Here is a 17,657-nt window from a genome sequence, read left to right on the forward strand (position 1 = left end):
TTCTTACAGAATTTAAGAGTGATTTTAGTATTTACCTTTCCTAATATATGCACTCAGTGCTATAAAGTTTCCTCTAAGACTTACTTGTACTATATAGTACAACGTATCAAAAAATTTAACACATTTCTTAAATAGCACACAGGCCCGATATTTTGGGTTATTGTTCTAACTCTCTGGCTGGTCTGGATGCTCACTTGGATTGCTGTTCTTTTACATTAAAGTTCATTTTATGCCTTAGAACAAGGGCTATCGTGATGACTTTGAGATGAATGTATACTTGTTGCTGGATGGACTATGTTACAAATGTAATTAGATCCAGGTGATTGATGGTGCTGTCCACTTCAACATATCCTTACTGAAAGAGAGGGTGAAAGGGTATAATCTCTAGTAACTGGCTTGTATACATCTATCACTTTTTGACTCATACATTTTGATGTTACTAGGTGCATATTTAGGACTATTATATAATGTGCATCTTTATTCTTGCTAATTTCTCCAACTTTAAATTTTTCTGTGTGGTCTAAAATACATCTACTATTGCTTTTAAAACAATGTTGGCATGATACATCTTTCTCCATCTCACTTTTAATCTATTGCTTTCAGGTGCCGTGAGCCCTGACTCATAGCAACCCTAAACACAACAGGAGACAATCTAGTCCTGCACCATTCTTAAAATTGTTAGGTTGGAGTCTACTGCTGCAGCCACTGTTAAATCCATCTTGTCCAGGGTCATCCTCTTTTCCGCCAATCCTCTACTTTATGAAGCATTCCAAAATCTTTTCCAGGGTTTGATCTCTCCTGATAACATGTCCAAAGTACGTTAGACCCAGTCTCCCACTCTAGCTTTTAAGGGGCATTTTAGGGGTACTTCCTACAACAGATGTTTGTTCTTTTGGCAGAGCAATGTACTTAAATATTTTTAGCTAACATAATTCAAATGCATCCATTCTTCAGTCTTCCTAATTCACTGTCCAATTTTCACATGTCCATGAGGCAAGTGAAAACACCGGTTAGGGACATGTAAGTGCTCGGTGACATCCTTGCTGTTTGGCACCTTTCAAAGGTTCTTTTATAGCCCAGTTGCCCAAAGCAATGTCATTTGACTTCACTGCTGCTTCTATGAGCATTGATTAGAAGCTAGAAAATTTTAATCTAGTTGTCTTTTAAGCGGGTTTCATATAGAAAATATATAGCTGAATCTTATAATTAGTATATTTAGACTATTCACACTAATATAGCCACTCTGGCTTTTTAAAGTGATGATTCATATCTACTGTTTGTAATTTTTTCTATTTCTTGTTATTTATAAAAAATCATTTAAAATCTTCCCTTATGCTTTCTCTGGTTTTAATTAATCATTTCTGATTATTCCATTTACTTTCAGCATAGCAATATTAAATACATATATTTGAATCTAAGTTTCATTTCAAATAGCACTAAACCACTTTTCTAAGAATTCAAATATTTCACCTACTTTTTAAGTCCATCCACTGCTTTTTAAATTTCATTTATATTCCTAATTGTGCCTTTTCACTTACTAAATATATTAGTTTACCAGATTATGCAAATACTGTCAGGAAGAACGTTGGCTTCAGCATGTAGTTCTTTTCTTTGGTTTCCTGTTGTTGCTTAGTTTTCTTTCTTCAAATCTTATCAGTGTATGTAGCTTCGGGTATCTATTTCAGTATTTTGGCAGAAGTGGAAGTTTTCTTTTTGGTATATTGTGGAAGAATATATGTAACAAAATTTGCCATTCTAACCATTTTTAGGGGTATACTTTTGTGACATTAATTATATTGTAATGTCAACCATTACTGATAACTTATGTCCAGAAACTTTTTCATGCCTAACTTCCCACTTCCAGTCCCTAGTAACATCTAAAGTGTATTCTATAGATTTGCCTATTGTAGATATTCCATATATTTGCCCTTTTGTGCCCAGCTTCTTTTATTTGTAATGTTTTCAAAGTCTACCCATGTTGTAGCATGTATTAGAACTTCATCTCATTAATTCCCTTGAATATATGTACCATTTAAAAAAATCTATTTAGATGTTGATGGGCATTTTGGCTATTGTGAATAAAGCCTGCTAAGAACATTGGCGATAAGTATCAATTTTATGATTTCTCAAAAAGTTAACATAAAACTACCATATAAGCCACCAATTCTCCTAATTTATATATGCCGAAGATTTGAAAACAGGATTCTAATTGTTTCCCATACTGACTGTGAATATCTTATGTAATTTCATCTTTGTGATTCTACTTCCTTTTAGAGAGAACTTTTGGTACATTCAATATACTTCTAATTAGCTCTGATAAAAAATAGAAAGTTCAGTAAGCCTGATATTTAAACCATTATTTTAAAAAACAAGGCATTAGCATCCTATATCTTGGCACTGAACTGATACTTTCATGGTGCTAGTCATGATCAGAATGTGAACTCTAATTCATCACCAAAATGGTGCACAGTGCAGCAATTATTTAGGATCTTTAACTTTGTTGCAAAAAATTATTTTTCCTTGATTAAAATATTATTTAGTAATACTTCATGAAACTATTAATCTACACAAAAACTTTTTTTGTGAAGCAAAGATAGTGCACAATCATTAAGATGTAAGTGTGCTTCAGAAGAGTTAAATATAGTCATGTGCACTAGCCACAGAGCGCTTCCAACCAACTGTGCCATCCAGGAAACCCTTAGCGGGAAACCATAGTTCGTGACAGAATGAAGACTTAAAATCGAACAATCCAGATTTAGCTATCAACTCTATTTTATAAACACTAATCTGCTAAGAAATCTTAATACGAATGGTTGTAAGTTGTTAAAATTGATGCAGTTTTATTAACACAGACGCAAGTTAGTGAAATTACTTTCAGTTAGCAAAAACATTACTTGACTCTTAAAGTTTTTATGCCAGTAACCTGATATAAAATTCCTTGTTTTATACACTCTTGTTGCTGTTTTCTAGATAGAACACTTTTGTTAACAGTAATTAATCAAGCACTTATCATTGTATAACTAGAAATACTGCCCAATAACAGCATGAAAAGAGTAAGCAATCATGTGTTCAGGTGGGTTTTAATCCATTCCTCCTATAACTTTTTCAGAAAGTGTTCTGTACAGATGAATGGATCTCGATTTGTCCCCTCTCCTAGTACTGCTGACTGTACCATACTAAAATTTTACATTTATGGAAATCGGAATCACCTGACTAGCAAAAATCAACTGTAGACCTGGTATAACTGACCAGTGTTTCTAGACTTTCCTATCTGTTTTTGACCCACTTAGCGATAAAGCCATGTTCCACCGACCTGAAGAGAGAAGCAGTAAGGTTTTCATACAGAGATACTCTTCATAAGACACCTGAAGTCTCTGCAACTCAGAGGAAACATACAGCATTTGTTTACATTGGTCCTGCATGTAGGGTAGAGACATCCTCTGCCTGTGAAAGACAAATACCATTGCTCCAGTTAGTCAGAAGTAGTGCCAGTTCTCGGAAAAGTACATCTTGAAAATAGTTTTCTTTTGCAAAACTATGGCCTCACAAAGAAAAATAAAACTTCTTGCTGTTAATGCTAATTGTCAGTAAAATCAGATTTTTGGAAATTTCCCTTAAACTTGACTCTGGGCTTACAGCATCTAAAAAGACTATTGAATAATCTAATTTTACATTGGAAAAATACTTATAATTTTGAATTTATTCCATTTATTGCCATTAGCTCATTTAAATCAGTTTTATGGTACCATTTGAATAGCCTAATTAGACAATACAGGTTTAAATACTCAATTATCATTTAAAAAACATTACTTTTTAAACACAATCGTGTTAATCCTGTTTACAGCTATGCAAAGGACCAGAACTAGAAATATGAGAGATCCCAACTCTGTCTCTGACAAACATATATGACTGGAGATTTGGTACCTTTAATAAAAAGATTATCTGTAGACAACTGGACATCCTCTTACAGAGGGGTCGCAGGGAGGAGATGGGCCAGTCAGGATGCAGTGTAGCAACAATGAAACATACAACTTTCCTCTAGTTCTTAAATGCTTCCTCCCCCACCACTATCATGATCCCAATTCTACCTTACAAATCTGGCTGGACCGGAGGATGTACACTGGTACAGATAGGAACTGGAAACACACGGAATCCAGGGCAGATGAAACCCTCAGGACCAGTGGTGAGAATGGTGATACCGGGAGGGTGGAGGGAAGGTGAGGGAGAAGGGGGAACAGATTACAAAGATCTTCATATAATCTCCTCCCTGGGGGACAGACAGAAGAGAAGCGGGTGAAGGGGGGGGGTTGGATGGTGTAAGATATGACAAAATAATAATTTATAAATTATCAAGGGTTCACGAGGGAGGGGGAAACGAGCGGATACCAGGAGCTGAAGTAGAAAGCAAATGTTTTGAGAATGATGAGGGAAACAAATGTACAGGAGTGCTTCACACAATAGATGTATGTGTGGATTGTGATAAGAGTTGTACAAGCCCCCAATAAGATGATTCAATAAAAAAGAATAAATTCTTGATTATGATTCTTAGCAGATATTATTACATCTACCACTTCCAAACAGATCTGATGTATGATACTAAAAGATAAACTGTGCCTGGATCTTGGCTTTTGCAGCATAGCCACGTTCCTCTAGTTCTTAAATGCTTCCTCACCCCCCTATCATCCCAATTGTACCTTACAAATCCGGCTGGACCGGAGGATGTACACAGATAGGAACCGGAAACACAGGGAATCCAGGACAGATGAACCCTTCAGGACCAGTGCTGAGAGTGGCAGGAAGGTGGGGTAGAAAAGGGGAACCGATGACAAGAATCTACATGTAATCCCCTCCCTGGGGAATGGTCAACAGAAAAGTGGGTGAGCGGAGACACTGGTCAGTATAAGCCAAGGAGAAATAATGATTTATAAATTATCAGTGGGGAGGATGGATGGAGGGAGGGAGGGGAAAATGAGGAGCTGATACCACGGGTTCAAGTCGAAAGCAAATGTTTTGAGGATGAGGGCAAAAATGGGCTTGGAAAAAAAACCCATTTCAAGATATTTTTAGTTTCTGACAAGAAAAGTAATCTTGAATTTTACAGATATAAAGAAATAAACAACTGAATTACTCTTTTCCTACTGAAAAGGTGTATTTCATATAACCGAATAAATCCACCATGACCGTATATATACTCCTTGCTTCACCCTTCAAAGTTAAAATCTGGTGTCACTGAAGGGATGCCTTTCTAATCTCTTAAATCAAGCTTTCCATTTCAAGGAAGTATCTTTTTCAGTTTCTTGAACAAGGCAAACGTTACTGAGACAGTACTAATCATTCTACTTGTCTTCAAAGAGAACACTGCTTTACAGTAGTCAGCCCCAAGGCCAACCACGCCACACAGTTTATAGCGAGTGCATAGAGGGTCAGAACGTGAGTGAAGCCTTTCTCACAAGCCAGGCCTGTGTCTTACAAGCCGGAGCAGCGTGGAAATCACAGGGAGAAGAGAGGCACATCTAAACCTCAACCCTGCCACCGAGTCCATTCCAACACGTAGCAGGGTGAACGCACAACAACGCTGGAGCGAGAAACAGGGAGGTTGCCTCTAAACTACTTTCCTACAAACAACTTGTTTCCTCCAAACTGAACACTTTTGTAATGGTGTTAAAATAATTCTTTAACCAAAAATTTTAAGAATATCTCATGAGAATGGAATATGAGGATTTTGAACTAAAATATCTACATTCTATTTTGTATATGCATATAGGACGATTAGGTTATGCTGTGGTTACCTAACTCCAAATTTGAGTGCTGTAGTAAGAAGCCTAAGTCACCTGGATGCACAGGGAATCCAGGACGGATAATCCCTTCAGGACCAGGGGTGTGAGGGGCGATACTGGGCGAGTGGAGGGTGAGTGGGTTGGAAAGGGGGAACCGATTACAAGGGTCTACATGTGACCTCCTCCCTGGGGGACGGACAACAGAAAAGGGGGTGAAGGGAGATGCCGGATAGGGCAAGATATACAAAATAATAATTTATAAATTATCAAGGGCTCATGAGGGAGGGGGGAGCGGGGGAAAAAAAGAGGACCTGATGCAAAGGGCTTAAGTGGAGAAAAAATGCTTTGAAAATGATTAGGGAAAAGAATGTACAGATGTGCTTTATACAATTGATGTATGTATATGTATGGATTGTGATAAGAGTTGTATGAGCCCCTAATAAAATGTTTAAGAAAAGAAAAAATTGTGGTCTGGGGTAGGATAGGAGTGGTCCTGTGGATAGATGACTGAAAAGACAAATTGTTCTTTGGTTCTCTCTTGATGACTAAAAATAAGTATTAGCATAGTTAGTGTTCTAAGAAGTGGAATAATGAAACACGCATTAAAAAAAGCCTAAGTCACATTACTTTAAAACAGAGAAGTAGGTGTTTTATGTAAACCTCTGTTTCCAACTTTAATCCAAATTGGATGACTTTATATTGTTTTTTAGAAAGTGTAAATAATACAGATTTAAAATGTACACATGTTTACTAGTTAAATTAAATCAAACAACTTAAACCCTGCTAAATAGTGATGGGCTAGTTTGATCTCTCCTTTCTCATAGGCAAGGTGACCTCTTGCTCTGATACTACCACCTGGAAGGTTGAGTAGAGGGGTGGGGGTGGGGGGCTAAGTGTGTGGCAGTGCCTTCTAGCTGTAAGCTGACAAAGAACCCTGTCCTGGACTCCAGTAAATCTATTTCACAGGCATTTATCATGTTGCTTCTGTGGAGCCTCGTTTTTCTTTAAGTCTCAACTCAGTGGCACATCTTCTAAGAAGCCATTAACCACCCTCCCTTAAGCAGAACTCTCTCTAGTAGAAGAAACTATCAATCTGAAATTATTTTATTAGGTGGGTTTTCCTCCATTCGAATGTAAGCAACCCAAGGACAGGAACTTTGTTTGCTTTGTATCATGTAACAAACATCTATTATGACTGTGGCATTTGTTATCCCCTAATCCATCCTTCACAGTGTCTCTCTCTGGAGTCTCTTGGAATAAAATCGAAACCCTCTCAAGGCACTACAGGATTCTGCTTGACTTGACCTGTCTACTTCTTTTCAGTGGTTTCTCTCAATTCCTATTTGTGACAGACTTGGGTCAAGCTTGTGTATGCGTTCGTCTACCTGCAATGCTGCGCCCTTTCCCGTGGCTCATTCCTTTGTTGCAGTTAGTGCTAAGCTCCTTAGAGAGGTCTTGTACAATCAACCAGCTTACAAAGTAGCGCCTCTTCCCCTCCTTTTTTAGTTAAAACTATTATGGCCCTAAAATACTCTATTTTTTTTTGCTTATTTCTTTGTCTTCCAAATTAAGAATGTTAGCAGGGGTCTCATCTGTGAAAGGAATTCGAAGGGTTTGTGGAAAATGGATAAAAGATAATTTTTCTTTCTGAGCATCTCAAATTCACTGCCGGCAAAGTGAGTCCAACTCACAGTGGCCCTAGAGAGGGCTTCTGAGGTTTTAGGTGTGTCTAGGAACAGACAGTCTCATCTCCCAGCTCCCCCGCCCGGATTAGCTGGTGGGTTTGAACTACTGATCGCGCAGTTTAGCCGCCCAACGGTTCCCCAGCAGTGCCACCAGGGCTAAGTCAGGACATCTTCTGTAAGCATGATACCAGCCATGTAGTCTAGTCTGTCACTAACACATCGAGGATCCTGGGAATTTACCGATTACTATTTGGAGAAAAATATGTGCCCTTTAAAGATTTTTTTTCTTAAGCAGCCCTGTGAGTTTTGCACTGGCAGCTAACTACAAAGTCAGCAGCTCCACACCACCTGCGGCTGAAATGGGGGACAGATTGAGGCTCTACACTCCCATAAAGAAAGACAGTCTGGAAACCAGCCAGAGACAATTCTTCTAAGGTCATTATGAGTTGGATGGACTTGATGGTAGTGAGCCTTACAAGATTTTGTATTTTTTATTTAGAATTAGGAAGCAGGAGTCAAATCAGTTGTAAAGTTGATGTCTAATGATTTCCCATCGAAACTAAAGACAAATTACCATTGTTTGAGAGGACTGAGTAGGCGCATTGTGTGGTGGAGAAGGGCTCTAGATTTCTGCTGAAGCTTTGGCTTTCTCAAAACCTTCTCACAATAAAGCAGATGTTTGTCCCTCCCTAAAAACGTATGCCATTAACATACTGGGAGGGTCATGCTTCATTTCCTGTTGTAATTATTCCAAGAGATGTCTCAGGATCTTGATCTCACTTATTAAGAATTTCCATCGAAAACTCTTTTGTCTAATTTGGTGCAACAGTTTTAGAAGCCAATGAGTAGAAAGTTTGCTTAAGGTTTTAAAATTTTTCAGTCACAATTGTATAAATAGAATGAGTTGACAGGTGTTGGCTATTGCTGGTCCACTTCACAAGATTCAAAGTTTTTTGGCAAACTGGTGTGGATGGTCTGCTGCACATTTTCATCCATCCATCTATCCATCCCTCTCTCTCTATCTGAAAACTGCTAGCGTCAATGATTTCACCATTCTTAAGTTTCACCACAAATTTAATGTTTGTTCTTCCTTCTATTAGCAGAGTTCATGTTGTTCTAAAAGGGATCTTTTCAAACTGTTAGCCTACCGAGTCTCAAACTACATCCTCTCCTGATGTGTTATATTTTGGTGCAAATTTTTTGACATCCACACAGAACAGGCATTTTCCAAGAACCCCTGTACTTGTATTACATTTCACTGGGAGTTCTGGTGGTGTGAGGGTAAAGTGTGTGGCTGCTAACCATAAAGTCAGCAGTGCAAGCCCACCGAAAACTTTTTGAAGAAAGATGTGGCAGTCTTCTTCCAACAACCCCAGGCAGTTCCTCTCTGCCCCACAGGCTCACTGTGAGTGGAAATCCACTCAATAAAAGTGGGATTGGCTTTGGAAGAATTTACCCCATGTTCTTGAAAGAATGCTCAAATTCACTGCAATGAATAATGTAAAATGAAGTTGGTGTTGTTTCTCCATTGATAATAATTAACTCAGTATTTCACGATTTTTATGCAGCTAGCCTGCTAGAAGGGATATCAGAAGTAGTTCCTTAGGCAGTTCCCATTTGTCCTGCTGCATAGGTGGTGGTGTGCTCACAAAAAGGCTGGCCGACCAAACCTACCAGCCATTCCATGGGAAGATGATGTCGCAGTCTGCTTTTGTAAAGATTTATAGCGTGGAAACCCTGTGACGCAGCTCTACTCTTTGTTTTAAAATAATGAGAGCCAACTCCTTCCTAAGAAGTTACATACTTAGCTCAAATAACTATCATTTACATACTTAGCTCAAATAACTTTCACACATTGTAGAGCCTGACACGCCCAGCAGAGAATATTTTCCTCGGCTCCGTTTTAGGCTGTACTCTTCTCTTTCTCAAGTTTTCTGTTCTCTTTCCTCCAGACAGCCCTCCAATCATCATTCTGTTAAATTTCAACCTCCTTGTCCCCTTGGACACATTCCAGGTTGTTTCCCAATACTCACAAATGAACAAAATATCAAAGCGATTGCCAGCAAGTCACGTCTGACGTGTAGTGATCCTATACGACTGAGCACAACTGTCCTTAGGGGTTTGGACTATACATCTTTACAGGAGCAAAAAAGCCTCATCTTTCTCCCACAGAGTGGCCGATAGGTTGAAACTGCTGACCTTGCAGTTAGTAAGTAACCAACTATCAATTATGTGGCAAATACCATGGATCAGCAGGCAGAGTACAATGGGGTTATTAGTCCAATGATTTTTTTTCATTGTAAGCTCTGGATGCTATCTTTTTTACATAAACACAAATCCCCATTTTATACTTTGCTTGAAATCACGTACATGTGTATGAATTCTATTTACATTCTAAAACAAACAAAAAACTAGGAGCCTAGATGGTCTTATCAAGTAGACCGTGAGCAGACTGATTGGTTTGGTGATGTGAGGGTCCTTAGCTAGGAGTGTGTAAGCAAGAGAGAGAAAGGGCGAGGACAAGTTCTGGAAAGCTGAGGGCGAATAAGCACCGAAGACAGATAGGTGATGTAATCAGAACTATGGGTTTTACGGGATTTCTTTTGAGATCAAAGGAACAAATGAGAGATGGGCAAAACAGGTGCCACACACCTTGCTGAGGTGGCATCCTGAATTGGGGAGTTCTAGCCTCCATAACTAATAAGAAATATATTCGTCTGTTAAAGCCACCCACCTGTGTTATTTCTGTTTTACCAACACTAAGGCAGGATTGGTATTCTTTCCAAGTCATCAAAATTGAGTAAGCTTTGCAATGCAGAGCTACATTTGTCTCTGGGTCCAAATCTACTACTCTTTCCGCCTAGATATCCTTATTTGTGATCATCCCCAGTACCGGTGAGGTCAAGAGGGGTTCTGTTATAGTCCTTCCCGAAACAGGCTATGTAATAAGGGTCTATGTTACATGCCATAGACAAGACGGACCCCAGAAACGACCACTGTTTTAAAATCATTTTTAGATATATACCTAGGATAGAGAGTAAGACTGGCACATCCACATTTGCTCTGTTTTACGCTGGGCCTGCCCAAAAGTGATGCACACAACTCTGTTTCAAGTCTCTCCAGTTCCAAAATACCTGGTAGGACTGATTAAGTCCTGAATTACCACAATATAGTCCATTAGGAAAACATCTTCTGGTTAGAAATAGATAACTTGCAAAAGACTTACTCATTAATGACCAGATCAGGGGCAAAGCACAACACACTACAACTTGATTGTCTGTAAGATCTCCATCCCAGAGCAAAGGCCATGAGAAACATCCATGAGTACTGCAGTAGAGTCATTTGGTCATCCAGGTGTAAATTCCTGAACCCTGAATTAAAAAAAAGAAAAAAAATATGAGGAAACACCCTAGTTATCAGCGAGAAGACCGGATATCAAATTGAGGAAATGAAGTGTTACCTGGGCAGTTCAGAACCTAAGCCCTCAGTACTTCTTAACAGTATTCAATTCATGGGTGGGAATAGTATGGCCAGTTATTTGTGTGTGGGTTTGTTTTGGTGGGGTAGGCAGGGTGTGACCTTTTACCTATCTAGAACAAAAACTGAGTAGTAGAGAGCTGAGAGTCCAAGTTTGGAAAAATCAATGAATATAAAATTTCTAAAATCTCCTAGTATGTTGACAATTGAATAAGGATTATAGAAATCACTTTCTGAATGTAAGCATTCCAATCCCTGTTTCTTTTTCTGGAAAAGTAGGGTTTACTCTGAGCCGACGTGACTTTTGCTCCATGTCATGTTCCAATAAGGAATCTTTTACTTAAATTATCTTATTTTAAAAAATTTACAAGTAACCAGATTTTTAAAAAACTTATTTAATTCTTAGTATTTTAATTTCTTAATTTATTTTCCTAGTCTTTAGTGTAAAAGGAATTTTGAGTAAGTCCTGTAACTCTGGTGCTGAAATTACTATTTTCTTGGTAAAAACCTGGAAAGTGGGAAAGGATGTAAAGGTTTTTCTATAGAGTCCCCACAACCTTGTGCTAATGGCCTCCCTTATCCGGAACATGTGCCCGTCTTTTTTTCTGGGCTACACCATTAATCATTTAATTAAGAAACTGTTTTCACAACTTTAAGGATTTGGATGTTTGAGGGAGGCAATTCTGTTTTCAAAGAGCCATGAGTCACTATAACTCGACACATTAGGATGGTATAACCACATGGTAAGCAGTTCAATCCCACCAGCCACTCCATAGGAAAAAGATAGGGCTGTCTGCTTCTGTAAAGATTACAGCCTCAGAAACCCAAAGGGACAGATCTACCCTGTTCTATAGGGTGGCCACGAGTCAGAATTGCCTCAATGGCAGAGAGTTGTTTTTTCGACATTTCCATATTAACCAATTTCCCCAGGTTGATTGCCAGAACTAGATACGATAGGGTACTAAAGCCCAGCGAGTTATTCTGGCAAGGAAACACAAAAGTTTACATGTAAGTGTACCATGCTTTTTGCATTTTACCTGGTATCGCCTTTGCCCACTTCACTGCTGCAATCACTTGCCGCCCACCTAACATGTTGAGAGTGGTCATGATACGCCACGTGGTATCTGGCATAGAGCTATCATATCCCGAGTATAACACTTCAGGTTCGATGACCTCCAACAGAGACACCAGCGTAGGGGTGAGTTGCGGCAATGCTGTAGGAACTATTGTTTCGTTAGGAGGGTTTTCAGAAGTTTCCTGCGGGACTCCCGTAGAGGTCTGCTGAAGTCCTTTTATTTTCTTCTTGGTTTTGCGAGCTGTGGATTAATAAAAAACAAATACAAGTGGACTGTAATGGAAGATCTGGGCTATACCATTTAATCAAGAAGTAGTTTTAATTCTGCAACTACTCAGGCTGAAAGGGAAACACGTTTTATTTTTATTTGGTAATACTGAAAAAGTGACATGCAAAAGGATAATTTTTTTCCTCCTAAAGCAAAGGATCAACAAAAACCCAGACTCATATTAATTTTCCTTATCTATAAGCTACACGGGCAGTTCTATTCTTACAGGGCCGCTCTGAGTCAGAATGGCAGTGAGTTTGAACTTTTATGAACCACCTCTTTATTATAGTTATACTTTTTATGACATGCTAAAACAATCTAAATAAATAACTTCTGTAGATTATTCACACATTAATTTGCTAACTTGGATTCCAAAATGAAAGTTGTCATTGGTATAGTAAGCAAATTGCTTTACTATCAAAGATTCTGACTAAACTAGGACTTATGGGTAATTTACATTATAGTAGTTTATATATAAAGTGACAAACTATAACCAAATCACATGAATTCTGTATATTTTGAGTGAACATGCTTCTCTTGAAGTATTTGCATTAGTGTCTAAATAAGGATTTCATGATTCTTAGAAAGGGTAAACCCTAACCTCCACGAATGGGAAAGGAATGTAATTTGTACGAAAGAGGAAAGGGACCTTCCAAGTTATTAGGGCTGCTAAAAAAAGCCTCATTGCCATCGAGTAGAGTACCTAACTCCAAAACCCTAGAGGACAGGGTAGAACTGCCCTTGTGAGTTTCTGAGACTATAACTCTTTTTGGGAGTATAAAGCCCCCTCTTCCTTCCAACATGACTCCTTAGGGGTCAGTAAGTGTTCATTAACTTAAAAAAAATAATTAGAGACTGAAGCATCAGTAATGGTATCTTAATACCCCGCGTTAGAAACAATGAAACCTTTATTGTTTACATTGAATAGAATGGGTCTGCTGCTTACTGTGCTGAATGTGGCACCGAGAAATTGTGAAAGGTTAACATTTCAAAACAAAACAAAGCAAAAGGGTCGTGGCAGAATTTATCACGCTAGACGGACTGACTAGGATGTACACACATAAACAGCATACATATGAAAGCAGCATGTAAGGTTTAAATCCCGGCTGCAGTAAAGACAGCTGTGTGCCTGTGGAAGTTACTGAAATCTCCCAGGGAGTTTGTTTCTAGATTCCTCTTCTTCAAAATGAGGATATTCGTTCTTATAGCAGTACTAAATCACCTAACAATTCACGGCACAAAGTATAAGAACTATCGTTACTTCAATTTATCGGATAATATGGTTTTAGAATATTCTAAAATCTGATATTACAACTCCATGTAGGTGTGGTAAAACTTTATAAAGAAAGAATGTGCAATATGTAAGGAAACCCTTTAAGCAACCAAAGGTTATCTCTCTGTAACCATAATATCACATCAAGGAATGTAGCTTGTTGACAAAGGAAGAGAATATGAATGTCACCATCTACACAAAGTACAGTAGACACCCCAACCATAACCTTAAATGGTCTAGAATGTAATTTTCTTATATACAATATATAGAATAAATACAAAAGGAAAATGACAGGCTGGAGGATTAAAACACACACACCTTCTGTGACTCAGTATATAATCAGTTTACCATCTTACTACTTATCTATAATCCTAAATAAGAGAACTGGTGTTTTTAATAAAGCACTAGGGAACTCAACTGTATAGACTAGAGCAAGAAGTGTACTAATACATTTCCAAAATACTATCAGCAAGGGACTAGTAATTGAACTATTTATGCTATCACTATTTTTACTCTATCTAAAAAGTCAAATTTTACTGTACCTAAGTTCTTGACCTACTGGAGCATGTCCTAGATTAGCAGTCAATACAGGTCTCTACAGAGGTGCCCATGAGTCTAAGACATCTCCACATCCTCCTTCATAAATCTTAATCAGTTTACATACAGGTGAGAAATCTTATAATGCCATAAACAACCTTGACAATGTATTTCATAGGACTTTTTATGCCAAGCATAAAGGGTATACTCTGGAATGATTACCATGTACCATATATACTCGAGTATAACTCAGCCTGAGTATCAGTCGAGGTACCTAATTTTACCACAAAAACTGCATTAAAAATGTGCTGAAAAACTCAACGTATACACGAGTATCTATGGTAACTTTCAATGAGTTTAATGGTACTCAAAGGCCATGTACTACTTCAGGGCAGTGCAGACCATAGTCTTAAAATGCATCTTGAAATGGACTTGGTATGGGGCCACATCAAGATACAACCTGTGCAGCACTAAGTTGCATTTATGGAGAGAACGGGGGTTCTAGGATTGCTTCTGCAAAGTTACACTAGGCAGTGGTTCTCAACCTTCCTAATGCCGTGACCCTTTCATACAGTTCCTCATGTTGTGGTGACCCAACCATAAAACTATTTTCGTTGCTACTTCGTAACTGTGATTTTGCTACTGTTATGACTCACGTGACCCACAGGCTGAGAACCTCTGCTCTAGGGTACCATATAAAACTTCTTGGCTTAGGGGAAAAAGCCTTAAGATTTAAAATAAAAAAGATGAAATATTGTTTCTTCTAGTATTTTTCATAACTATTATGGTCTGCCAACCAAGTCTAGCACACACACATACCTGCTCTAAATAACAAATTCACATCTACTCCTCCTTTACAGCATTTATGACAATGGTAAAAAGAACCTACTATCAACCTTTATATAGTACGTTACATGTCTGGCTGTAATAAATGCCGACGTTGACAGTGATACTGGTTGTGGTGACTAAGACTGTGTCTGGGCCATGATTCTCAGTGGCTTATGCAATGATGTAGTCAGCCTTCATTTTTACACAATACTATGTTGATAAGCAAGGTGCAAATGATGCTCTCATATCAAAACTACCTGAAAAGAAAAAAACCTCTCAAACAAGAACACCTGTAAACTTAGATTTTCCTTTAATTCTATCTATATAAAAATCGCAAAGTTTAATTAGATCATCAATTACATGAAATATGCCATCTAATACCTAATCATTAAATGACAAACTATACTACACAGTAAAACAAAGTTCTAAAGTTAAACTTAGAGTAAATCCTGGATTTACTCTAAGGTGTTTTTAATTTGAGGGCCCCAAATAACCCCTTTGGGTACTAGAATGACATCAAAGACTACCTACCCCATGTTGTACTGGTTTCCAAACAATTCTAATATCGCGACAACTTATAAAAGTATAAAATTCAGTTGGATTTAACAGTATTTTATGAAATCACAGCTCAGATCGACTTACATGCATTCTAAAATTAGGAAAAATTCTAACAGATTTTAAACGAAATGCATGACTTGCAATGGCACAGATTACATTGCCTGGTTTCCTAGTGAGGCAAAGGCATAGGCCGCCGCCACAGTGGTTTCTAGTGATTTGTAAGAGGGAAAAGAAATGGAAGATGCATGGTCTATCAGAAATATAACTTTGTTGATTATTTCTGTTGACTAAGCAAGTCCATGATATTGTGGTTAGGAGAACACTGCTCAGTGAAGTATCTGTTTAAAGATCTCAATTAAGCTTAATCTGTAATCAGAAAGCAACTACAAGCATTACTGGCAAGTACCAATGGTTAGTCCCTCTTCTGTTATCACCATCTCTTATCTAGATTACTGATGTAGTTTAATTAATTCCTACTTAGGAGGCAGTGGTAAGCACAGGGCTGACCATGTTTTTCCAAATGGCTACAGTCTTGAAAACCCTATTCTGCCCCCCTAGGGGCTTACTCAGTTTGTACACTTAAAGTCTAGCACTGCTTCTCGCAGGGAATCTCCCGCGAGCTAGGTGACGGAGGAGCCTATGTCCTCCAAGGCTCCATTCTGCTTAAATCATATCCTTTGGTGAGTGACTTTACAATTTCATTACATGGTGAACTCTGTGAAAATAGGCACTGATTTATGTTCAGTGCCTGTCACATCAATGAAAAACTGCTAATATTATCAACTTCTAGCACAAGGTTACTAGATCACCACTATCAAGTTTTTCAGAGGAAAGTGTAAAATGATGTTAATTATACAATGTGCTACATATTTTATTCAAGGACATTCCCAGCCTAGATGGGAATAAAAATTGATAACACAATATTACCTTAAATTATATAAATTTCATTATTACATAATTTCTTTTCTAAGTATACTGTCTGGGTATAGTTAATTTATTGCATGTTAACAAGAGCTGGTGAATAAATTTAAATACCGTACATATATACATTTCGTTTGCCAATGCATCTGCTTACAAAATAATTAGTACAGCACACACACCCCTTTCCAAGGGCAGGGCTGGCAAACAAACACAGAATGTGCATAAAATATGGTAAGCAGAATATGAGATATTCGTGATAAAAACATTCCTCCTTTTTCCACAAACTCATTGAAGTCCCCTGATGTGTGTGTGTGTGGCGCACACACATACACGCACACACACACAGTACTGATGACCACAAGCGTCTGCACACATCCTGGGAGACAAACAGTTTACATTCATTACCTTCCAGGTTCATTCCAGCTTGAAGACATTTTCGATAGCGACACGCTGGGCAGTTCTTTCTTCGAATTTTGTCAATGATGCAGTCATTTCTTCCGGCACAAAGATAATTGTGCTGTCCTAGATGACAAATTAGAGCACTATTAAAATTTCACAGGTCTCAAGGAATGCTCTAATGGAGGTGGGCCTTTTTAATTTGGGGGGTGTGCCCTCAAAAGCAATGCAGACATTGATTACAGAAAGCACGGTGTTATACCTGCATGAGGAAGTTGGGAGGGCAACTAAAAAGTGTCTGCCGATCTGTACAATAAATTACAAATTTACAATGGTAAGTGCATTATATGGTAAAGGTTCAGAAGTTGGATTCCACGTGCAATCAGGACACAGCAGTACCGTCACCAGCTTAGTGCTCTTCTTGCCGTTGCCCCTCAGGAGGAGCACTTTCTTTGGACTAGTTTCGCAATCCAGAACACACTGTGTGAGCTTTTCACATAGAAAGTAGGCTCGTGAGTGTGGATGGAGAGTCTAGTTCCTTAGACCTTTCCCTTTAACTCCTCAGAGAGACTGCACAGAACTTCAGTAGCAAAAGTGACAGATTAACCTTTCATCTGCTACGGAGGATGTCTGTTGTCATGCTTTCTTATGATTCTAACAAGATACTGAGAAAGGGCTAAGGGAAGAGGAAACTAGTTGAAAAATACAGTGGAACTCCTCAAGGGACAGTAACTTTAATTCAACATTATACCTTTATACACAAATAAAATGTGCCACCCACCCTCCCCCTTCCAATTTTAAATTGAATGATAGGTAAACAGCAATATTTAATCTTGCATGTTAAGGTTGCCAGAGAGTGGTC

At 38.3% G+C, this 17,657-nt stretch overlaps 1 protein-coding gene across 3 annotated transcripts in view; it reads right to left on the minus strand.

The window, feature by feature from the left end:
* NR3C1 (nuclear receptor subfamily 3 group C member 1) overlaps window positions 1–17,657 on the minus strand; it is a 111,138-nt gene that overhangs the window by 5,877 nt on the left and 87,604 nt on the right. For all 3 annotated transcript variants that reach the window (XM_075541760.1, XM_075541759.1, XM_075541761.1), the window contains exons 4-7: window positions 16,805–16,921; window positions 11,977–12,255; window positions 10,689–10,833; window positions 3,314–3,444 (exon numbers count right to left, since the gene is read on the minus strand). In XM_075541760.1, the coding sequence (XP_075397875.1) occupies window positions 3,314–3,444; window positions 10,689–10,833; window positions 11,977–12,255; window positions 16,805–16,921 (672 nt within the window). The remainder of the gene's footprint in view (window positions 1–3,313; window positions 3,445–10,688; window positions 10,834–11,976; window positions 12,256–16,804; window positions 16,922–17,657) is intronic.

Source organism: Tenrec ecaudatus, chromosome 2 (assembly GCF_050624435.1).
Source record: "Tenrec ecaudatus isolate mTenEca1 chromosome 2, mTenEca1.hap1, whole genome shotgun sequence".
In the NCBI taxonomy this organism is placed as follows: Eukaryota; Metazoa; Chordata; class Mammalia; order Afrosoricida; family Tenrecidae; genus Tenrec; species Tenrec ecaudatus.